Source organism: Haliaeetus albicilla, chromosome 2 (genome assembly GCF_947461875.1).
Source record: "Haliaeetus albicilla chromosome 2, bHalAlb1.1, whole genome shotgun sequence".
Taxonomy (NCBI): Eukaryota; Metazoa; Chordata; class Aves; order Accipitriformes; family Accipitridae; genus Haliaeetus; species Haliaeetus albicilla.
In genome coordinates, this window is record NC_091484.1 from 2910851 (window position 1) to 2934269 (window position 23419).

General features: G+C 48.2%; 1 protein-coding gene across 6 annotated transcripts in view; it reads left to right on the forward strand.

Annotated features, from left to right (window-relative positions):
• MYT1 (myelin transcription factor 1) overlaps positions 1 to 23419 on the forward strand; it is a 65504-nt gene that overhangs the window by 37590 nt on the left and 4495 nt on the right. For 4 of the 6 annotated variants that reach the window (XM_069803023.1, XM_069802994.1, XM_069803042.1 and 1 more), the window contains 14 exons: positions 11 to 145; positions 1568 to 1658; positions 3240 to 3353; positions 4797 to 5011; positions 7618 to 7823; positions 8525 to 8794; positions 9567 to 9721; positions 12216 to 12278; positions 12496 to 12564; positions 16644 to 16706; positions 17295 to 17378; positions 21438 to 21659; positions 22244 to 22335; positions 23266 to 23369. In XM_069803023.1, coding sequence (XP_069659124.1) covers positions 11 to 145; positions 1568 to 1658; positions 3240 to 3353; positions 4797 to 5011; positions 7618 to 7823; positions 8525 to 8794; positions 9567 to 9721; positions 12216 to 12278; positions 12496 to 12564; positions 16644 to 16706; positions 17295 to 17378; positions 21438 to 21659; positions 22244 to 22335; positions 23266 to 23369 — 1883 coding nt within the window. The remainder of the gene's footprint in view (positions 1 to 10; positions 146 to 1567; positions 1659 to 3239; positions 3354 to 4796; positions 5012 to 7617; positions 7824 to 8524; positions 8795 to 9566; positions 9722 to 12215; positions 12279 to 12495; positions 12565 to 16643; positions 16707 to 17294; positions 17379 to 21437; positions 21660 to 22243; positions 22336 to 23265; positions 23370 to 23419) is intronic. The other 2 variants (XM_069803032.1, XM_069803014.1) reach the window with 2 other exon arrangements.

The window sequence follows — 23419 nt, forward strand, 5'->3', positions numbered from 1 at the left end:
CAATCCCTAGATCCCTCAAGACCCGAGAAGCGAGAAATCAAATGTCCGACTCCTGGCTGCGATGGGACCGGCCACGTCACGGGACTCTACCCTCACCATCGCAGCCTCTCTGGTTGTCCGCACAAAGACAGGATCCCTCCCGAGAGTGAGTACATGGTGGCATAACAAGGCTTGCTTAAATTAGTCTGAAACCTTATTTCCCAGGGGGATATTCACACCTAATGGGTAGAGCCGTCTCAAGGCCAATGGGCAGCCCACATAGTCCCAAATGATGTGAATTTTATGACCGAGTCCCTAGCACAAGCCTGATGTTAATCCTTGGGATATAACAGAGTTTCTGGCATGGGATGGTGCTTTTCCAACTTGTTCCAGGGTGCTTCTCTCCACCAGAGTGTTATCACTCTTCATGGGAAATGCTATGGAGATTACTAGGAAGTCCTACCCTTCTTAAAGATTTTTAGCACCATCCTGTGGAGAATGAGGTCCCTTCTCTGAAAATCAAAGAGGTGCTTTAAAAATGACTGCCCACCTCCAGAAGTGTGTTAAGCAGTTCCCATCTTTACACCGAATGTCACATATTTTCCCCTAGTTGGTATATCATGTTGGGAAGAAGGGAAAACTGTTCTTTCTTGCTGTGCAAATGTGCCAAAGGTGTTGCTGTATAGCAAAGGAGAGGAGTCATTCAGGATGCGCAGGATAGCTGAGTCTTCTCCTATGCTCTCATCACTGCAAATTTCACAAGGTGCTCTAGCAAGATTCATCTATTCCACAGAAAATATTTATCATCATCATAACAGGTTTTTATATATATACGCATAGAGAGAGATTTTATTTCTACCTCTCTACCAGCACCCTAAATAGCTTTCCCTGTACATATACATAAAAATCAATGTTGTATGTTTATGATAATGGCATAATAGACAAAAAAAAAAAAAAGGAGCCCTTCCTTATCAGTAATTTCAAAGGTTGCAGACCTGCCATAAACACAGAACTGCAGGAAACAAGGAGAAAGTACAGCTATCTTCACACAAGCTTGAATGCAAGAAAAAATATTCATAAATAGCTAACACAAGCTGTGTGCTTTAGAAAAGCTTGCAAATCAAATTATTTTCTTTACTTTTAAGGTCAGCGCTGCAGGAAGCAATAATCCTGAAGATTAAAATAAATAAAAAAAAAAAATCTAACAAAGACTAGTCCTAAAGATAAAAGCAGAGATACAACTTCAATCACTTAAAACTACCTGAAATTGGGAGACCTGGCTCCAAAACACTGGCAGGCGGGGGGGGGGGGGCTGGCCGGGGGAAACGGGATTGCAATCAGCAAACGAGGAGAAAGCCCAAGCTGTGTGCAGAGATGCTAATCTAATGCTGACCTGAGCACTGCTGCCTTGTAATTCTTTTTTTCTCTACGCAGATGAATTCTAATTACAGCATTTCACATTCCCTGATTTCTAGGAAAGCAGTGTACAAGACTTGATGATTTTGTCTTTTTTTTTTTTTTTCCTCTGATTTTTATCAAGTTGTTTTTGCTTCCCTTCCCCTCTCCTCTTCCCCTTCTTGCTCCGAAGTCTTGGCGATGCATGAGAACGTATTGAAATGCCCCACGCCAGGCTGCACAGGACAGGGTCACGTCAACAGCAACCGCAACACGCACAGGAGGTACCAGCTTTGACTTCTTCTCCATAACGGCCAGGGCAAGGATGGCAGCAGGGCAACCAGCCCCAAAAGCCTTGGCTGTACTCTTGCACTGAGAGACAGCGCAACTAAGATGGGCAAAGCAGGGATGACCCTAAGACAAAGACTAGTATGGGAAAGCAAGACGGGGCAGTGATTTCTGGTTGGGCAATAAAGCAGAGCAATGCTTCCAGGCTCGCAGGTGGGACTATGAAGGGGTAGATGCAGGTGGGGGTTCATGGAAGAGGTGTTTGGCACTAAGAAAGCCTGGTGAGGCTGACTGGAGCGTGACGTTTGTGTTTGGTGGTGTGGCATTTAGCAGGATTTCTAGGAATTTCCACAATATTTAGGCTGAAGTTATTGATGAGGTGCGAATTAAGTCCTCTTGCTGTAGGACCCCAGCCCAAATGTAGTCAGGAGGGGACAGGGTTGAGCTTTGGGACCTGTAATTATACCCCATGTTCTGGTTAAACTCGAACACTTTTATAAACAGGAAGGTTGCAAGCAAGGGAATGGTGCACTTAAAAGCTAGAAACCTTCCAAAAAGCCCGACTAGCTTGTGCTACAGGGATGCGCTCATGAATTTATGATTTACCATTCGTTGCACTTGAGCTTAATTGGCAGAGAGTGACAGCTCTGCAAATGTCGATGCTTTTGCAGGCATGAGGTGAGTTTGTATCGTTATTCATTCAGCCGTGGAGGAAGCTGGTGGATGCTTTGTTGTAGCTGTAGCTGCTAGAGGAAAATTAGGGAAATCTGCTTGGTTAATTGAGAAGCTCGGTTTGGTGCAGGCAGCAAGCAATCGCAGTGAGAGTGAGGTGATCCACTGGTGTTAGTGGGTTATGGAGACAGCTTTGGGCACAACGGTGGAGTCGGAGCCCAGAATTTCACATGGGGCTGGGCTGGGGTTCCCTCGGTGCTGGCTGCTCTGGTGATGAAGGTGCCCGTGATGGCTTGGGGTTGGCTGGGAGCATGCGGGCTCTGCTTGTGAGGGGTTTTTACCTTCCCTGAGCAATCACTGTAAGAGCCAAGCTGTCCCAAAAAGGCAAAGCCAGGCTCATGCGTAGGGCATGTGTGCTGAGCAAAAGCCATTACAGCCCCTGACCTTCCCCAGGCACCCCCATGTTGGCAGCCATTGCACATCAGAAGTGCAAATGTTTCCCCGCAAGTGCTCCTCAGAAGGCTCCCTTCAAACAGCCCCTGCAAAAGATCCAAATAAATACCACTCAAAAATACCATTTAACTGCTAAAACCACTCAAAGAAACCAGCCCGTTCCCTTTTGCCCCTGCTGTGCTCAGCCTGGTGGAGCTGCCTCCTTGATCCACCTCCGGGTCCTGGGGATGCTCAAGGGCTCATCCTGGAGAGATCTGGCGCTTTGCTGCTTGCCAAGACTAAAAGTAAGCTAGGATAACGATAATTAAAAAAACTTTAAATGCAAACACTTTTCTCACGGGCTCAGTGCAGTTCTGGGTCCCCGAAATGAAGATTTTCATGCTCATCCCTCATGCTTGGTTTCCTTCTCTCTTTTTTCGTCCTCCTTTTTAAAAAAACCCCACCTCACACAGTTTATCTGGGTGCCCCATTGCTGCTGCTGAAAAATTAGCCAAATCGCATGAAAAGCAACAAACCCAGTCTGGTGATCCTTCGAAGACCAGCTCCAATTCTGACCGGATACTCAGGTAAACGGGACCGCGAAGCCCAGCGCCGCGTCACCGCGCCGCCCCAGCCCTCCCCGCCATGCCCCGCTCGCAAGAGCGGCCGTCACGGCTCCCTCCGGCTGTATCTTGATACTGCTGAGTCCTGTTATTATGATCATAGGTCTCGCCAAGGTGGGGAGATATCTAATTGATGATCCCAGGGAGGGCATTGAGGACAATGAATTGCTTCTGTAGCATCAATTAATGCTGAGGCTACAGGCCAAAGGGTTTTACCGGTGCAGCAGAAGGCATTTGTGCCGATCGCTCTGCAATGCAAACTGCCAGAGAATGATGGCTATTATATTAGCATTATAAGTAGGGTGGGCTCGGGGAGGGGGAGGACGAGATTTAGGCTACATATAAATCACTCGATGGCAGTTTCGCGTAAGTCCGCCCGCTTTTCTTCCTTAGCCCGCACGGTTCAGAGGAGAGAAACCCGCCACTCATTTCCAAACCAGTCACATTTATTTTGTTATTTCGCCTGTCTCTATCTTCCCGGGAGAAAGGGCTGTCTCACATTAAGGATGTCCCTGATAGATGCTGGCTTCCGTAGTTGATGTGATTCATGAGGCTACAGATGGATTGTAATATGGTTAGTTATTTTGCAGCGAGAGCGGGATAAAAACCGCAGTACGAGCCCTGAGCAGCACTCCCACAAAGGCATCGAGGTCTGATTAATTTATTTATTTACTCCCCAGGACTGCTGAGCACCCCGCTGCACCGGTGCTCGGTGCTTTGGAAAGGCCATTTAGGGCGATTACTTATTTATTTGCAGCGGAGCCCGTGCTGGGCGTAGAGCACTCTGAGCGCGTCACGAGGACAGTCCACGCTCCAAGGAGCTCCCGCTCTGAGGACTTGCTGGTGGAAAGAGGTCACGGGAAGGAGAATAACAATAGGCCATTTATATACAATTTATATGCAAGACAAATTGATTCATGATAGGCAGCCCAGCAGAAGCAGGTCTTTAAGAGGGACTCTGCAGGCAGGGGAGAAGCCCCAGTGCCTTTGCAATGAACCTGCAGCGGGAAGCGGAGCTAAACTGGGGTCCTCGCGTCTTCTTGTGCCATCCTGTGTCATGGGTCCCGTAAGTGGGTAATGCCCAAGTTTCTGCTGCTGTTGGAAAATGCTGCCACGCCACGGCAGCCTGCAAGAATATTGTTTTGCGTGAGGTCGACAACTTGGTGCTTTGCCTAAAAAGAGAAAAATCAAAAAAAAAAGGGGAAAAAAATAAAAAAGGAATCTAAGAGACCCAAACCAGATGGACACTTGCTGAGGGAGAGCAAAAAGGCTGTCGCTGCCTCCTCTTCCCCAGTAACCCCTTGGGAACAAGGTGCAGCTACGTGTCCCCATCAAGTCCAGTCCCCTCCCAACAACCATCTTGTCGAGGAAAAGAGAAATCACTGTTGCTCATTGTTTCATCCTCAGGCCTATGTGCTTTGTGAAGCAACTGGAGATCCCTCAGTACGGAAGCTACCGGCCCAACATGGTCCCAGCAACGCCCCGGGCCAACCTGGCCAAGGAGCTGGAGAAGTACTCCAAGGTCACCTTCGATTATGCAAGTTTTGATGCTCAGGTTTTTGGCAAACGCATGCTTGCCCCAAAGATTCAGACTAGCGAAACCTCACCTAAAGCCTTTAAATGTAAGTTGGGAGCAGGGATGGGCTGGGTTTTGCATTTTCTGCCTTTCTCGGTGTGTCGCGAGGCTCTTGGGATCGTGGCTTTGGGGTGATGGGAGACTCGGGGCTGAGTCGCTGGACCTCTCCTGCTGCTGTGAAGCAGGGGGAGAAATGGAGATGGGCAAGGCTCTCAAGATGGGTCCTGTGGCATGTACATGGTGGAGAGAGGAGCCCGTGGCTGCCGGTAAAGCTTTGCTTGGGGGAGAGTCGCTTTGGCTTTGGGAATAATTGCATCGAGTGGTGGGAACATTAATCTGAGCGATGTCTCTAGGTGGGATAAGTTACACAGTTGTCCTCAGTCGGTCCCCATTGCTTTGCAGTTCATATCTATTGATCTGTCTTTCCTCATCTAGCTAAATGGATTACAGTTTTCTTCTCTTCCATCTTATATATGACCCACTCCACCCATTTGTCTTCTCTGCCGTGCTCTGCTCTCCAGCTCTGCTACCTATCGATCACCCACCTCCTATCTCCCAGCTCTTTCCTATTGTAGCCACCCACCTCTGCTCCATACAGAGGACCTTGCACTGGTTATAACACTGTGCAACGGAAGCGTGGGTGAAAATGAAATGGCTAAATAACCCCTCAGGGCCTGGGCTGTCAGGAGCGGGAGGGAAGCTGCATGGGGAGACAGCCTGCTGCAAACTGATGTTAAACCTCCCCCTTCCCTTTGACACCAAATGTGCACCTGAAGACTTCTTTTTGAGAAAAAAAAAAAAAAAACAGATTTAGGAGCCCAGTTTGCAGAAGTCAGCAGCCTCAAGAGGGCTTTCTGTCTGGCTAATCCCACTTCCACAATCCTGTTTAATCCTGATGCAGCTGCTCTCTAAAAAGTGCTCGTACTTGAAAGCATCCCGGTTGTTGCACTACAATGGAAGCGCCCTTTATTACAGTACTAAATCTGTAAAGGATCAGACAATGAAATTGGATGGAGGCCAGAGAGCACAACTGCCACTGTCATCCTGGGTTAGGGCTGATGGAAAAGTAATTTGTTTCCCAGCACAAGTGATTCTCTTGCTGAATGGATTGTGTTATTTGCAATATTAGCAAAGAATTTTCAGGGTAATTGTACTGACAAAAATAATTCCAGCAGACCCACTAGGATAATCCTTTCTATTTTTTCTCATCACTTATTTTACTAATTTGCTGATTGTGAGTCTATTAGTGGTAGAAATACTTATGAAATGGAAAAGCATCGCTGAGCCTACGGTGTGAAATTGAAATTGGCATCTCGCGATCCTGGATATTGTCAGGTTGGGCTGGCAAATACCCGCACCCTGCCGCAAAGACATGGATTAAACTGGACTCGAAAACAAGCAGCCATACACAAGAATAACCATTTGGGCAAACCTCCAATGAGTTAATCAAAGCGACAAGATGAATATGATTGCCAATCATAGCAGGGAAATCTGTTCCTTTCACTGAGAACTTATTTTAAAGAGATCTTCATCCAGAGGGATTTATATTCCCCTGCATGTGTGTGCATAACTCCCATTAATGTCAATATGCATTATATACGCACACAACAAGGAAGAAAGCAGTCCTCAGGAAGATTAGCATTTTATAGTGTCTTATATTACAAGTTTGTAATGGGAATAATGAAATCGCTTTGCTCTGTAGCTGCATCGACCGAGGTTGTCTTGCCGCTTTGCCATCATCGGGCCAAAGCTTACGAGTCTTTCCTGATAGAGACTCCCACTGAAGGGGGGATGTTTTCCCCCAAAAAGGGCATAGTGAAATGAATTAAGAATTTGAAGATTTTGCTAATCGATTCAGAATACAGTCCTGTGACTGTTTAAAATTGGATGATCCCCTGTTTGCACCCACTGAAACTACTGACTTCAGAGGGACTTTGTGTAGGTCAGAGCCCTCCTAAACAGGACCAGGTTCAAGATTAGGGCAAGTTTTATTGTGCGTTAACCCTGGGAAATACTCACTTTTGTTTCATAGAGTGTAAAGAGAAATTGCATCTCCAGGATTGCACGGCTGCGTGCTGTGACACGCAGTAACAGTGCAGTGTCGTGGCCGTGTGCGGCTGTGTAATAAATCCTGTTATTCAGGCATATTTAAATGATACGTCAGCTGTCAGAAAAATCCATATTTCACTGGTGTCATCACTGGACGCTCGTATTTCATGGCCACGGTTTTGCTATTAATGTAATTTTTTAAATTGTAAGTTTTCAAGCGTGCTACAAGAAATCTTCCCATAAGTCAGCTCTGCAGATAAGTTATGAACGTACAGAGAACAATAAAAAAAGAGCCAGGAAGCTTCTCTAAGCTTTAACCACTTCCACCGAGGAGTAGCTTTAATGAAGAAAAGCAGTCATGTTTTGGGGACTTGATGGCAGAGTCAGTTAATGAATTAAGTTTTCACGCCGAGAGACCATTGCACAAGTCGCAGCCGGCACTGCTCCTATTGCACAACCCAGGCAACAAAATAGCCCGTGGATTGGTAATAACCACAGGCTGCCACTGGAACTGCTAATACTAGCTGCGTCAGACTGACTTAACCTCTTACCGCTGCCCAGTTATACATTAGCCTTGTGTTGTTCCTTCTCTTTTTATTCCAGCCAAACCTTTTCCAAAGGCCTCTTCCCCCAGCCACAGCCCCTCCAGCAGTTACGTGAAGAGCACTTCATCTTCCTCCACAGGCTTCGACTACTCCCACGACGCCGAGGCTGCGCACATGGCTGCCACTGCCATCCTCAACCTCTCCACCCGCTGCTGGGAAATGCCGGAGAATCTCAGCACGAAGCAGCAAGAGGCCCCCGGCAAGGTGAGCCGAGCGTGCCTGGGGACCCTCGCTCCACCACGCAGTGGCATGGGTTAAAAGTTTGGGATGGGAGAAATAACTTTTTTTTTTTTTTTTACCCTTCCTTTCATTTTAATTTTTCAATATGGAGGGTGTGCAGAGACTCCTCACCTATCACCCTTTCGCTCCCTGCTTTGGCTGGTGCAGTTTGGAGGAGGTAAACTTGGCTCTTAGTGTGTTATGGAGATGCATTGTGGTTCAAATTACCCATCTGAGATGAGCATCGTTCCAAGCAGAGTCTCAGAGCTGGTTTCAGTTGCTCACTGGTCTGTATCTGATGTCATTTGAGATTCCCCAGTTGTGTCCAGGCTGACCTCCAGCTATTTTTCAGAGGAACGCAAGCTTTCCAGAAGTCTCGTGTTGCACCCCCAGCTTTGGGCAGATGTCTTAGATGCCACGGGGCATCTTAAGAGGCACTAGATGCCTGTGTTCAAGCAATCGAGTCAACATGCCACATGGCTGGTAGTCCAGGGGTGCATTTGCGTGGCATGTTTCTGAAATATTTATGAAAGAGCATCCTTTTCCATTCAGTTCCTTCTACATGACTGTGGAGAGGATGGGACATGAATAACCTGCCCCCTGCCCTGCAAAAGACAAATGGGGGCAAGATCCCTGTAGGGAATTGCTGGCAGCTGCTAACGTTGGGCATGTTTCCAACCTTTCAGTCCATGGATATTGAGGTGGATGAAAATGGGACTCTGGACTTGAGTATGAACAAGCACCGCAAACGGGAGAGCACCTTTCCCAGCAGCAGCAGCTGCAGCAGTAGTCCCAGCATGAAGTCCCCAGATGTGTCCCAGCGCCAAAACAGCACCAGTGCCACGAGCAGCACCATGACCTCCCCCCAGTCCAGCCAGACCTCCCGCCAGGATGAATGGGATGGGCCCATTGACTACACTAAACCAAACCGTCAGCGGGAAGAGGAGCCAGAGGAGGTGAGCGGTGACTACTGATGCTTGAATAACACCTTGGGGGGGATTGAATGCCGTGTTTGCTTGCACAGTTGTCCTATTTTCCCCCAGAACCCCTAATTTGCCCTTTGAGCCTAGGAGAGAAATATTATTAGCTTCGTCAGTGCTACCAGACATCAGCTGCGGACAATCGAGCAGGAGGCAGATGCTCTTGGATCTGTTGGGGTGCTCCTGCAAAGGAAGAACCCACCACTTGCATTGTCCTGGGTCTGCAGTGCTTTCTTTTTTGCAAATCCTTTCAGCTCATTTGCACCAGCGGCGCTCCTGGTGATGTTCCCCCGGTTGATTTATATCTGTCATTAGCAGATACAACCCTGCGTGCCACTGACATTAATCCTGCAGGTGGGGGAACCCAGCCATTACATCCTGGCTGAGGTGAGTGGGGGTCCTGGCCCTGGAAGCAGCACGCTGCTTCTCTGCCCATGGGGCAAGGTGGAGGCAGGTGCCACTGAGGATGAGTATGGGGGGATTGCACTGATCTTCATCCCTTCAAGACCTTGGGAGAGCCAGGTGTAAATCCCCGTACGGATGTGCTTTACACATTTCTCCTATAAAAAGGAGAAATTACAGACTATTGGATCTCTGGTTTGGGTACTGTGAGGCGCTTGCGGAGGGCTCAGGAGCGTTGGCAATGCTGCGCTAACTCTTAGCTGGGATGAACCTGGGATCCTTTCCCACCATGGCTCAGCAGCAATGATCACCACTACAACCACTTTTCCTGGCTGTTTTCTTGCAGTCAGAGCCTGCCGCCCACTCTTTTGCCTCCTCGGAAGCTGATGAGCAAGAAGTGTCGGAGGAAAACTTTGAAGAACGAAAATACCCAGGGGAAGTTACTTTAACCAACTTCAAGCTTAAATTCCTCTCCAAGGACATCAAGAAAGAGCTGCTCACGTAAGTCCTGCCTTCTTGTCTCTTCCTCCAAAATGTATAAAATATGTACCCAGCACAGCCAGGCTGGCAGGAGACAAAATTTATTAGCAAATACATTTTAAAAAATTAGAAGTGTAGTTCCCTTTCTTGCTGTGATTGGTCTTACCTCATCTAAGCGGTTCAAATAAAAAGCTCCAAGAGAAAGCCTATCCTCATACAACTGCTGATCATCGAGGCAAAATACGTTCCCATATGGCCCTGAAACTCTGCAGTGATGAAGGGAACTTTCTGGGGAACTCAGTGCTCTCAGGGTTCATGGACAGGGCTGTGGAAACCTCCTTGCAGGGCCCGTTTTCCCTGGTGTTTTCCTGCAAGAGTGTTGCTGGCACAGTGATGGAGACTGCCCGATCTCCTGCCCCCTTGTTTTGGGACACTGGGTGATGCTGAGGAGCCAACAGCACCCAAGGGATCTCAGTACCTTCTCAATGGGAGTGTTGAACTGCAAGGTCCCTTGTTGGGAAGGCAGGACTTGGTGGTTGTTTAACATAGAGCAATGGGTCCCATCACCGTGATACTGCAAGGCCACAAAATGTGAACTAGGGCTGCAGCAAGATTGCTGTCATGCTGCATCTTACATCGGAGAGAGCTCTTAATCCAGCTCCTATCTGTGTATTCATGGCACTGGGTGGGTGGAAATAGAGACCCAGATCTATTCTATTAGATGGAGTATTGCTCTGCATCCACGCCGACCCCCAAACTAATGGTTAATGTTTAGAGTCTGACCCAAATGCTGCAACTTGGACCTGGCTCTGATCTAATGGCATGTCGGGATCAGCCTGGAGGTTGTGATGGGGAGGTCCCCCCTCCCAGGCATCCCAGCGGATCTGCTGTTCTTGGCTTCTTTCCTATGCATCTGACCTTCCTATATGTTAAACAGGGAAGAGTCAGCGGGCATCGTTTTGCTGACCTTATACAACACAGCTCATTATTTGGCTATGCAAGCAGGAGGCAGAGGGAGCAGACAGGCAGGGAGCAGATCCGTGGGGGCAGAGCAGCAGCAGCAGCATCTTCCCTAAATGAGCAAAACACAGAGCAGCTGCCCTATGCAACGCTCTAAAGGCTTTTTAAAAACCCAGCAGCGATGTGGACAGCAATTTCTGAGGTAGAGCCCTGAAGTCCTCCTGTGTTATAATTGTATTATGAGGGTAGAGAAATTTCCTAAATGGAAACAGCCCTGGAATAAATAAACGGTGTTGTGGGCAGCCCTGAGCCTTCTCTCCCCATTTAGCATCCTTGTTCCTTTCTGGCCCAAGGGCTGTAATGAATTAGCTGTAGTTAACTCCGGAACAGACTTGCCCGCTGTGTCTGTCTGATGCTCCGTGTCTGGGTGTAGTTTTTGGGCCATCTCCAGGCACTGAGGGCTGTCGCAGTGAAGATGCTCCTCACCTCTATCTTCTCGTTGCCCTCCTGCTGGCGCACGACTGGGTACCACGTAGCAATACATCACTGCTGCTTGCACATCGTCGTATCGGTGCCGGCTCTAGGGCTCACTGTGTTTGTATGGTGGTGTGGCTGTGAAAAGGACTCGAGGGTGAGCAGGGAATAGCTGCATCCCCAAGACTCAACTTGCCGGGTCAAACTGTCCCAGGACATCCCTGCAGTGTCCCAGGACATCCCTGCTCTCTCGCATCCCCTCCAGCCTCAGGCAGGCAGGGCAGGACTGTGCCAGAACCTCACCGCTCATGCACAAACTGGCTTTTATTCCTTGGACATCAAGAAGGGATGGCACCTTTTCCCACTGCCCACACAAGTGGAATTCACGGGGGATGCAGCGGAGAGGGATGGGTGGGAACCGCAGTCCGGCAAAGGCAGCAGGCGAGACGTGGCAGCTTCTCCCACTCCTCAATTTAGGAGCCCCCAGGCACATGAGTCAGAGGTTACTTTTATTCCCTTTCTGGAGTGAATAGTGTTTTCAAGCTTTTCTTTGCAGCTATAAGGGCTGGGGGGGGGCGGGGAATCAATTCAGAAAGCTGAAATCTGACGCTTGCAGGGAATAAGCTGATTCCCGCAGCCAGTGCTTCAGTATTGCAGAAATCATCCAAATTGGCAGCATCAAGACAGTGGTGTTCATGCCTGTTCGTTCATGCCACCCAGCAGGCTGCTTTAAGTCTCGCACTGCTGCCGAGCAAACCAAGCAGCTACGTATTTTGAACATTTTCTTCACATTTGGCGTAAATTTTTTCAATTTTTTTTCAGGATCCTTGTGATCTTTTGGGAACAAAAAAGGGAGGAAGGGGAGCTGCAAGGGAAACAGATGGTTTATTTGCATGCAAACGTACAAACACCTGCCGAGGTCCGATGGAAGGAGCCGGTGTAAGGGGTCCAGGGCTGGGCTGAGCCCCCCGCAGACAGACCCCGAGGGGGGCTCAGCTGGCTTTGCAGATCCGTGGCTCTCGGGTGAATCCATTCCTTTCCAGCACTTACACTCGTTGTTGTTATTGTTGTTGTTGCCCAGTTGCCCAACCCCAGGCTGTGATGGCAGCGGACACATAACGGGAAACTATGCCTCTCACCGCAGGTGGGTTGAACTTTTTTTCATGGTTGGGACTTGAAAGACAACTTTTTATTTCTTTGAGTATATTTTTTGACCATGTGGATAGTTTGGTTCTGTTTCCTCCCCACCTTCTGTTGCCCCTCTCCCTCCCCACGCCCTGGCCCTTTTTCTTTTTCCTTTTTTCCTTTTTTTTTTTTTTTTTTTTTTTGCTTATCCAGATATTCCATCTCTTCTCTTTCAGCCTTTCTGGTTGTCCTCTTGCTGACAAGAGCCTCAGAAACCTCATGGCTGCCCACTCTGCTGACCTCAAGTATGTTTGCGCTCAACTTGGAACTCCTTTTTTTTCTTTTTTTCCACCCTTTTTTCTCTCTTCTCCCTTCCTGCCCCCCCTCCTTTTGCTCTGCTTTTGCTTTTCCATCCCCTCCCTTCTCATTTCAAAGAGCCGATCAAAATCCACCTGCAAGGAGCTCTGGTGGACTCCAGCCTCCAGCTGCCGTGTTGAGAAGAGGCAATGGCACGGAGGAAGGCTTATTTTGGGGAGGGGGGGATCACGGCAGTGATCAGAAATGACCTGGACCCCTGGCAGCTTTCCTTTGGGCACTGTAGACACATGCTATTTTCTTTCTCATTTGGCATCTTTTCCCAAGCTCTTGTTCCCTAGTTTGTGCCATAACCCTTTTCATTCAACATTTTTGTCCGTCTCTCAAATAATCCAAAGCCTAGATAAAGGCACACGCTTTATTTTTGGGTAGACACACAGCTGGGAAAATACCACCAGGACATAGCAAAGCCAACTCCTCTGGAGAACCTGGGATGATAATTTTATACTAAATTTTAGGGGCCATTCGGGATGTAGTGACAGAGGTTCCTATTCACTTCCATGGGAGTTTGGTTTGTCAGGGAATAAAAGAGGGAGCAAGTAAATGCTTGGTGAGGCTGGATCCTGAGCCAGTGGCAAAGGGCTGATGGGGACCTGAATTTCTGTGTTCCCCTTTCTGCTCCTGAAGGGAGGAACCTGGTTTTGGCATTTTCATTCAAATATCTTCCTCTGAATCCTGTGTTCAGCTTTGCTGCTGTCTTACCAAAAGTCCTCATTTTCAGCAGGAGCTTATTCTTCACAAGAAGGTTTCCCTTCTCTTAGGTTGCCTCCTCCAAAGAAAGTTTTAATAGAAATTGTATTTAAAATAGATGGAGACACTGGGGGGGCCCTAACTCTCTTCCACCCAACCTGCATCTTTGGGGGAAAGCTAATTGTGAAATTTTTTTCGACATCTCTTCCATGGAGCCAGCCTACCTTTGGAGGCCGATTCTCCTCTGAGCTCCCTGCTTTGCTGAATCCAGTTTCAGGATTATTTAGACGCTGAGATATTCATAACTATAACTGAAGAGGCTCTACTGAGAGTAAAACCTCATGGGCGACTTCACGTTGCACAGGCTCCCCATGAAAAAAAAAATAAAAATGCCCTGTGTCCTGTATGCAATCAGTGATGTTTGGACCTGTAGTAGAATCAGGTGGGAGCCCCTTTGGTCATTAAGGTGATTGGTAAAGTCCCAAATCCCTTTTTGGTGGCCCGGAGGGCAGCGTGGGTCCAGGACTGCTCTGCACCCCACCACTGATGCAGGTGCTGGTGCCAGGAAAAATGTCCATTAGCTGCCTGCTCCTTATCACAGAGGTGGAAAAAGTAGCTGGATTAGTTGATATTAATAGAATATGCTAGTGGATAGAAAGGACTCGCATGATTAGTGCTAAGTACACTTAATCATGCATTATAGACGATATACATTTTGAAAGAACCTCTTAAGAGAGCTTTGCTGAACTGGTGTTTCTCCAACAGCCTTAAAGAATAGCCCAGTGATCAGGCAATTAGTGTTAAAGATATTAAAAGCTCTCAGGAACAGTGCCCATTTCCAGTAAGGGCCCAGAGAAAAAGCAAACAGGGTCGTCCCTGAGACCGAGCATCACGCCGAGCCTCGCTGTGTAGTGTGCCCTGCAACCCTTGGGCATCCGATGTCAGCGCTTTTTATCAAAATACTATATAAACCAGGAGACTTCTGGCCAAAACAAAGCTTTTTATTGTTATTTCCCAAGTACTGCTTTTTTTCCTCTGTCCTGGTGAGGATGGGAGCTGAGGAGGGAGGAAGGGAAGAGGATTTGGAGATATTACAGATAGCGCAGTCATAGCTTTTCACAACTTCAGATAAGGCTATGTCAGTGTTTCTATTATAAATTCTATTTCAGGGGTTAATATGCCTGATATAAAAAAAAACAGCTCCAGGCTGGAACATGCAATAAAAGGTCTCTGTCGGTATGATTTGTCTCCAGATAATTAAAAATAAAAATCAAATCATTTCTCTCCCCTCTTTAAAAGTCCTGAAAGGCAAAAGGAGTTTGGTGTTAGCATTTTCATAATCTCATCCCACCCTGAAGCTAGAACAACAAAGAAATAGTTTTGCTTTCTACTTTAACAGCGTATAACAGGGAAATGTCACAGTCATCTCCTAAACCTGTAATTTCTAAATGATTTAGAGAATTGGCACCCTCATCGAGGTCCTGCTGGATGTGTCCCTTCTCTTACTGCACCAGACCTACGAGCATTATGTTTTCCTGGGTCTGAGCATGCTGAGCCTTGGTCCTGACTTAGTGTCCCTACCACCCCTCTGGGACCAGGACGTGTCACTATTCTCCCACCCTGGGTGAGGTGCCAATTTTTTTCACCAACGGAGCCTATTCAATGATCCGCAAATACCAAACCCGCCCTCAGAGCTAGTGCAAAGATGAGAACTTTTATATTTTCTGACAAAAAAAACGAGGACTTTTTAAAAGGCTATTTTCCAAGCCGCAAAACTAAAGGCATCTGTGGAAATCATTGCTCCACTGACTCTCAGGGCCAGAGCACCCCAGCTATACCATTGCCCAGGTCAGGCATGAGCTTTCCCAAAAGCATCGGCCTCAGAGGCTGCCCGTGCACCACCAAGTGTTGCCCATCAGTTCACTGGGGTGTCCTGGAGACACCGTGCATTTACACATCAATCCCTGCTCTGCTGTGGGGTACCAACCAGTGGTACCAAAGCAGGCACCGGTGGCTTGAAAAATGGGGATCGAAAAAGTGGGGGCACAGCAAATTCCTCCCCCAAAGCGAAAGGGCATTTTGCAAGCTTGCGGCCGTGCCGTGAGCTTTGCTCGCTCCGGCTCAGAAGCGAGTGGCTCAGCATCTCCCGCTCATCCCACCGTGGATTTCCTCCCCCCTGTCCTAATCACTTGACTTAAACAGCCCTGGCTAATTGGCAAGCTGGCGCGCACATCCTCGGTGAGCACTCCTCGCCTCTCTTCCTTGTCCCCATGACAACTTTTATGTCCGCCGCGTCACCTACAGCATTCGGAGCAGATCTTTGTGCTCGTGGTACTTCATATCCCCTCACCTTTCTCGCTTCTGTGCCCTTAATGATGCGGTGTTTAACTCGTGCCATTATCTTCGCCGCCGCTCGGCAGGGCTCGCAGCCCCCGCTAGCCTTTGTGCCGGTTTGTGTGATCACAGAAGTATTCTCCAGGCTTCGCTTTCAATCACGTCCCAGAGCGCTGGATGTTTACCTTCAAACGCATGATCAGGGCTGCATCTTCAAAGACCCCTTTGTAACGGCACCGGCTGAGGACTGAGGGGCAGATTTTGCGCCGAAGCACCAAAAGCTGCTGGTGCACCGTACGCGGTGACCTGGTGATCCCCAAGCCGAGGCCCCGCAGGCAGCGGTCCCCATGCAGACCCCCGTGTCCCTTGCCCGTGGTGTTAGGGAAGGAGGAGACCCGAGGTTAACCTGACCTTTTTCCTCCTATTCCTTCATTACTTTCCATCAGCCGCAGTGAGATTAGCCCCTTCCCAAGTCACCCAGACCTAAGCTGAGCCCTTCTGTTGGGATTCCTCTTGGTGGTGGCCAAGGTGGCCCCATTGTCCGGAGGTGTAGGTGATTTTTCTGGTTTCTTGTCTATGCTCACATCCAGCCCAATGGCCCTGGATGGTACCTGCTGTACCATCTGTCTGTACTGCTGTACCCACTGTCCTGGAGGTCTTTTTTTGGCTCATTATCATGTCCTGAGCTGTCCCCTTTGTGAGGGTCCCTCTGCTGGAGAGCAGCCACCCATCACGCTCCCAACATCCTCATCTCTCTTCCCACTGATGTTCCTCTCCAACGCCGACATGCATGCAGCAACGCATCGACATTGGTGCCATGGATATTACAGACCAGACCTTGTTCCTATGGAGGGAGAACGGGCAGGAAGAAAAAACCTGCTTCTCTGTTGACAGTCCCTAGATTTCTCTTTGAAATGAGCTGTCGCAAACCGTCGATTCTCTGCTCGCATCCCCAGGCTAATCTGAGCCTCCCTTTCCTCCGCAGGTGCCCTACTCCTGGTTGTGATGGCTCTGGTCACATAACAGGAAATTATGCATCGCATAGAAGGTAAGATCTCCCTTAAATTATTTTCTCTGTAGCCTCTTTCTGTTTGGTTTCTTTTTTTTTTTTTTTTTTCCCCCTGCAGTGGGCAGAGTTGTAAAGTTCTGAATAAAACATTAATGTTACTGACAACTGAAGCCTATTTTCATCTCTTTAATCTGACTTCTCTCTTTTTTTTTTTTTTTTTTAATGTTTCCAGCATCTGATTAGAAGCTCCCTTCAACAGAATAAAAGACAAAGGGTCAGATTTTAGCTGATGCAATGTTCCTGTTAATAATGCCACCTATTTATGACTTCTATTATCACTTCAGAGCATTAATAGCAGAGATCTGAGCCTTCTATTTCAACAATTCCATTAAACTTTGCAGGCTGTTAGCAGATATCTTCTTATCTAGACACCATTAATTACTGTCCATTTCCCTCAATTTTTTAATTTTTTTTTTTCTCCTGACTTCTCCTCGTGATGTGAAGCTGCAAAACGAGAGAGATCAAAAACTCTGTGCCAGATTCAAGGGAAAGATGACTGAAGCAGGGGAATAGCAAATGCAGTGATTCTGCCAGTGAGACAGGCCTTTCTTCTCTTTTTAACCACAGTCTGTCAGGCTGCCCTCGTGCCAAGAAAAGTGGGATCAAGATCACCCCAACAAAGGATGATAAAGAAGACCCGGAGCTGATGAAGTAAGTCTGGAGATAACTCCCGAGTGGAGCCTTGCGCTCTATCCCCTTTGCCTTGCACAGATTTACACAGGGGAGCAGCATCCATCCCGCGCTGGAGCAGGTGCTGCCAAAGCTTTTCCGCTGGTTTTGGGGGAATTTTTCCCTGATCCCCAAAATGGTGTTGCGATTTGGAAATTTGATTGGAAAATTGAGCAGTGGGGGAGGTAATGGTGTATTTTTTCTTACTTGTTTTTGCCGATGCAGAAGGTAGGCTGGTAGGGCACTACCTGTGCTTTATATAATTCCTAAAAAAACCCACCAGTGTTGTAAATGATGGTAAAACCCCACAGTCAAGTGAAACGTTGCAGGTTTTCAGGCAGCAATGGGCAGGTGAGGGCTGCCGGTGGGCTTGCTTAACTCCCAGGAACACGGTAGAAATAGAAACTATCCATCACTGAGCCAGGTCAGGATCCAGTAACCCTGAATAAAATGTGTTTTGTAGAGTCTTTGCCACAGTTGAATATTCAAAGCGAACTGATAAAGCCTTTCTCTGCTGCCTCAGGCTGAATTTTTCAAAACATCCCAGGGGGTTTATTCCTACTGGGAACAGAGATTTTAAATCCCTTAGTCTGCCTCAGGAGCTTTACATTTGCTGTGAAATCCGTTTGTCCTGACTTTTAGCAAGCCGGAGCATCACGGGCTCAGCGTCCAGGGCCTGACGCAAGGTTCGGGATCTGTGTCTCGACCCCTTGTGCAGCTACAGGACATCAAAGGCTTTACAGTGGGGCTGGGGCCAGCACTGACTCCAGGATCCTATTTTTTCTTAACACAGAGCATCCCCGGGCTTTCCAGAGCCTGTCCACTCATCCAGCAAATGCATGTGGAGGGGGATAAAAAGAAACATGGGAAAACTTCTCAACCCCCTCCAAGAGCTTCTGGATGCCCATGAGTGCTGGCATATCTGCCCAAACCCCTTTGGCTCAGCAGACTGTCCCCAAATGCATCCTTTTTTTTCCTCATTTTAGTCCTAGGGCAGGTCTTGTCCTTGCAGAAGAGTGGAGGTGAATACCTCCGTGTCCCTGGGTTTTGCCCTGGAGCAGAGGCTGAGCCGGAGCGAGAACCAGTGGGAGCGGAAGAACCCCGCGGGGGCTGTGGGAAACTGGGATGTGCCAGCCGGGGGAAGGACCTTTAAGAAAAAGATGATATTTGAGCCATCTGCTCTGTTCTTACTCTTCAGTCTACAGGAAGGAAAGCCTCCCAGTTAAATGAGCCGTGTGATAATTAGCAAGAGTTAGCAGAGTTTATTAAAAATTAAGCAACCTACTCGAGAATCTGTGGGAGAAAAGCCTTTTTTTTTGGCTCAAACACACTAAATTGCTGGTGGCATTGTAACGCTGTGCTGTTAACCAGTGACACAGTGAAGGAAAGGACAAGGAGCAAATGCTGTCGTGCAACTGCCGGCTGATGCACGTTTGCTTCTTTTCCTGCAGTCGGAGGCCCGAGGTTGGGAGGTCGTCCCTCTCCACGTTTTCCCCAGGGACACGTGCCCTGCAGGGCTGGCGAAGCTGTGGCTTTGCTCATCCTTGCCTGCCCCATTTGGGGCTGGGACCGGTCAGGGATGTGCCAAGAGGCTCCCCCAGTGCTGTTTTTCTGCAATGAGAGTGTTTCCCAGTGCAAGGAGAAAGGGGCTTTTTTTATGGCTGTTTTGTTATGGTGCAGCTGGGGCTTGTATAGGAACGGGAGACGAGCTGTCAGAGCATCCCCAGCAGAACCAGTGGTCCCCCCTCCAGCATCCTCACCAGGGACTGGGTCTCTCCTAGTCCACCCTAAAGGTGCAAATGCTGGGAAGCTAAAGTGGCAAGAAATAGGGTTGGAGCATCATCAGAACTGGGATTTTCTGATTCCTAGAAAGCTGATGCCGTCCACCCCCAGACTAGCCTTGGAGGCTGGTTGTGGTTCTGCTGCTCCGTCAGCAGCGGGACCATGGGCGCGGGTGCAGGCAGTGCCGGGGGGGCTCCGAGGGTCTCTGTGGCATGAGGACGTGAAGGCATTCCCCAACACCCCACGGCACAGCCAGCACCCCCTGCTCCTCCAGTACGCCCAGGAGGAGCAGAAGCCCCTCTGAGACGTGCAGAACAAGACGGTACAACGATCCCTTCGCTGCCGCCTTCCCCCAGCCCTTGGAAAACTCGTGTTCTGCCTCCCGCGGCAAGGTGTGCCCGGCGTGGGTTTGCCTTAAGGAGATTTGGCTCTAAATCCATCCTCCGTCTGCACCGAGCACCACTTGGAACCCGGCCGAGTTTTGCTCATCGCCACTGAGGAGAAAGTCATTTAGTCCCTGTTGTTTTTGTTGTTCATCCTTCAAGTAATTTGCTACAGACGTGATTGAACAGATCACCTCAACCTTCAGCCCAGCCCTGGCATAAAAGAGAAGCAACCATGGCTGCCTAATTGATCAAACGCTACTGGTGCTTCCGTTAAATAATAATAATTAAAAAAAAAAAAAATGTCCAAGCCAGCTGTTCTGCACAATAAGGCTCTGGTTTATTTTTTAACAATGAAAATGTAATGAAAGTTAAATTAACGGCGTAAAATATGTAACGGTTGGACCGTAACTGCTGCATACTAAATGCTGGGGTTTGTCTCTCTCTCTCTCGCTGTTTCCCCCCCCCCCCGCTTTTCCTCCTGAGGATTTAGTAATTTGCTCGTGATCATATAAAAGCAATGATGTTATGAATTTACTGAGGATCCTGCTGGCAGGGATATTATAAGTGAATTGTGCTGCATTTGCAGCTGATTAAAATCGAGATCAGCATTTTTCAAATTGTCTTGGGAAAAGGCTGGGTGTACAGCTCCCCCCTTCTGCTGTCATCTCCCTTTTGTACGAAATGTAAACAATCAGGGTAATCATTTCTGCGGTGAAACGCAGCTTGCGATTTTCAGGAGCAGCTCAGTGGATATTTTGCTAGGGAAACTTGAAGTCCCTAATTGCTTTCAAATCGAGGACACGGGGTTATTTTGGCCATTTCTTACCTACTTCCACCTTCCCTTTTTTAGAGCAACCTCCCTTGAGTAATGAACTTTTAACTGTATTTATAATTGACTAGCATCTTTAAACAAATGCAAACCACAGCAGAAACCTTAATAGATACGCTGGGCTTTGTCGAACAGCTGAATTTAGTGATTATGCCATTAGGCGGGGAGTTTGCGAGCGGGGAGGAAAGAGGTGCCTTTTAGAGGCACTCATCCTCTTGGCAATTAGCACAAGTTGTGTCAGCGCTTCCATGACACCCCTCGCAGCTCCCGTCTGCCTGAACCGGCCATAAACGGTGGCAGAAGCACAGGAGCAGGCGGGCTCGTGCACTGCCTTGGCGGTAATTCCCACTTTTATCCCCTTCGAGCGCAGGTTGATCTCTCGGTAGCCAGAGTGTTTATTCGTCCTGTCTGATGGGGTACGGGCTCAGAAACCCCTCGGACGCCCTCCTTACAGGTTTGCAGCTTCTTGGTGCGCAGGTTGCATCCTGACCGGCTCCTGGCTCAGGGACTGGTCCACGGCGAAGGGTCGTGTCCCCGTGGGCACAGACAGTGTTCCTAGATTGCGTTGACCGTGCTAGTGTAGGGTGATAAAGTTGATGACCCTGGGTTCCTCAGCAGTAACACCGGGCAGAGCTGGCTGTAAATGTGTGACAGTTCGATATGAGCATGTCAGCCTTGGTTTACATGGGGATCCAAAGTCAGGCAGCCCAACCTGCCGTCTTTGCCCTCGATGAGGCACCAAACACACTTTGGGACACCACTGGGACTTGCTTTTGCTGCAAGGGTGAGTGTGATATGACCTCCACAGTCTTTCCCTCTTGCAGGGTTTACCTTGGTTCTCTTGGGCTCTTTTGAAGGGGCAGCTGTAGCTCTTAATTTCCTGTCTGCCATTTCCAACAACTAAGCATCTACCACATAAGGTCCAGATGAGATCCCCAAATGTGAAAGCTCGCTTCCCAGGCTTCCTCATTCCTGCTCATCCCTAATTTTCTTACTACCCTCTTCATTCCCATGCTGTAATTTCTGGTAATTCCCTGTGCCCAGGTGTCCGGTTCCTGGCTGTGTTGGGCTTGGACACATCAGCGGCAAATACGCCTCTCACCGGAGCGCATCAGGGTGCCCTCTCGCAGCCCGCAGGCAGAAGGAAGGATCGCTCAACGGCTCCTCGTTTTCCTGGAAGTCGTTGAAGAACGAAGGCCCGACCTGCCCAACCCCTGGCTGCGACGGCTCCGGCCATGCCAACGGGAGCTTCCTCACTCACAGAAGGTAAATCACAGGACTGAAATCACCAGGAGTGTGATAACATTGCCATGGACTCACCTACCTGCCTGTAGATGCTGCTTGAGCATCGTTCAGCTCTTCATGCAAGGCTCAATAGCTGGTGCTTTTGATGCTGACCTCAGTCAGGTTGCTCCAAGGTTGGAGCTTTCTGCATAGAAGAAAATGCGTAGTTGTTTTAATATTGCAATGGTGAGATGTGGATTGGGCAAAATCATGAAAATTGATAATATAACGTCCTTCCATGAGTAAGCCAGGACAGGACTTGGGCACCCCAAACAGGGGGTTTGACGCCCAAACCAGCCAGACTTGTCTCACCTTCCTCACCTGTAATGCCCTCTCTTCTAAGAAACAATGTGTTTTTTAATCTTTGTTCAGAGAAAATTGCTCTTGCTTTATAAACGGGGAGTTTTGCGGCATTATTCATAAAGCAATTTCCTCTGTACCATAAAAAGCTTTTAGAAGAACTGTCTCGCAGCATGAACTCCACCAAATGGTACATGCTCTTGTTGGGAACATAAGCACCTATAAATACTGAGAGCTTATGAAACCCATTTTTACTTGCTTTTCAGTTTGTCAGGGTGTCCAAGAGCTACGTTTGCTGGGAAGAAAGGAAAACTCTCAGGGGATGAAATTCTCAACACAAAGTTCAAGACCAGCGATGGTAAGGATTTTCACTCCCTTTGCCTTGCAGGTGTGTCAGGGTATTGAGCCCCTATATCTTTTTCTTTGCAGACTGAGGAGGTTGCAACAACTGAAATCTGGTCTCAGATTTGCAAGCTTACCATGTGCTATAAACACCCATTTCTCAGGTTGCTTGGATTTTGGGGGTGGCATGATACCGGCACCACTCCCCAAATGACACACTGGGAGGGAGCAGGTGAAACAATAAAGAAGGAGTTTCCATAATGAAATTCCAGGCAAAAAGAATTAATGCTGAAATTGAGATATTTTTTGAAATATTCACTGATATTTTTACAAATCCCTTGCAGTCATTCAGCAATTTTCACCTATTCAGGGCTTTTAATTCTGCAGATATTTCTGGATCTGGAATTTTGTTAGTGATGGCACTTTGCATTTCCAGCGCTATTACTGAGGTTTCTGTGGTATTTGACAAGGTTCAGGCATTTTACTTGAATACTTACATAGTTTGGAGCCTATAAATACCTGCACTCTGCTAGAAATATTGCTTTATTTTATGAACCTCGTAAATTCTAATCAAGACATGCATTAGTTGTTTAAATGGCATCTCCCCAAACTCAGGACTGGAGAGAATGACCTGAGTTTTCAGGGCAATCAACCTTGCAGGGTGCGTGGAGGTGCTGGACTCCAACTGCTATGCTGTCGTTGGCTTTTGCATTTACATATTGACCTATAAATTAACATTGAACCATGATGCTAAAAATGCTACCAAAAAAATGAAAGAAGTAAAAAACCAGGTGAGATGTGCATCCTGTTTAGAGGATGTAAAAGCAAAGGTGAGGACTTTGTGAGTGGTGATGTCTCTGCAACAGGATGGGCTCAGCAGAAAGCCCAACATTTTTGCTTTTCCCACAAGCGTCTGCTGACTTGGCCGTGACCTTCTCTCCTGCAGTTCTGGAGAACGATGAAGAGATCAAGCAGCTGAACAAGGAGATCAGTGAGCTGAACGAGTCTAACTCGGAGATGGAAGCAGCCATGGTGAAACTGCAGTCGCAGGTTTGTGTCCTCAGACGCGTGCCCTCGGATCGGTGGTGGTGGGTGCCGTT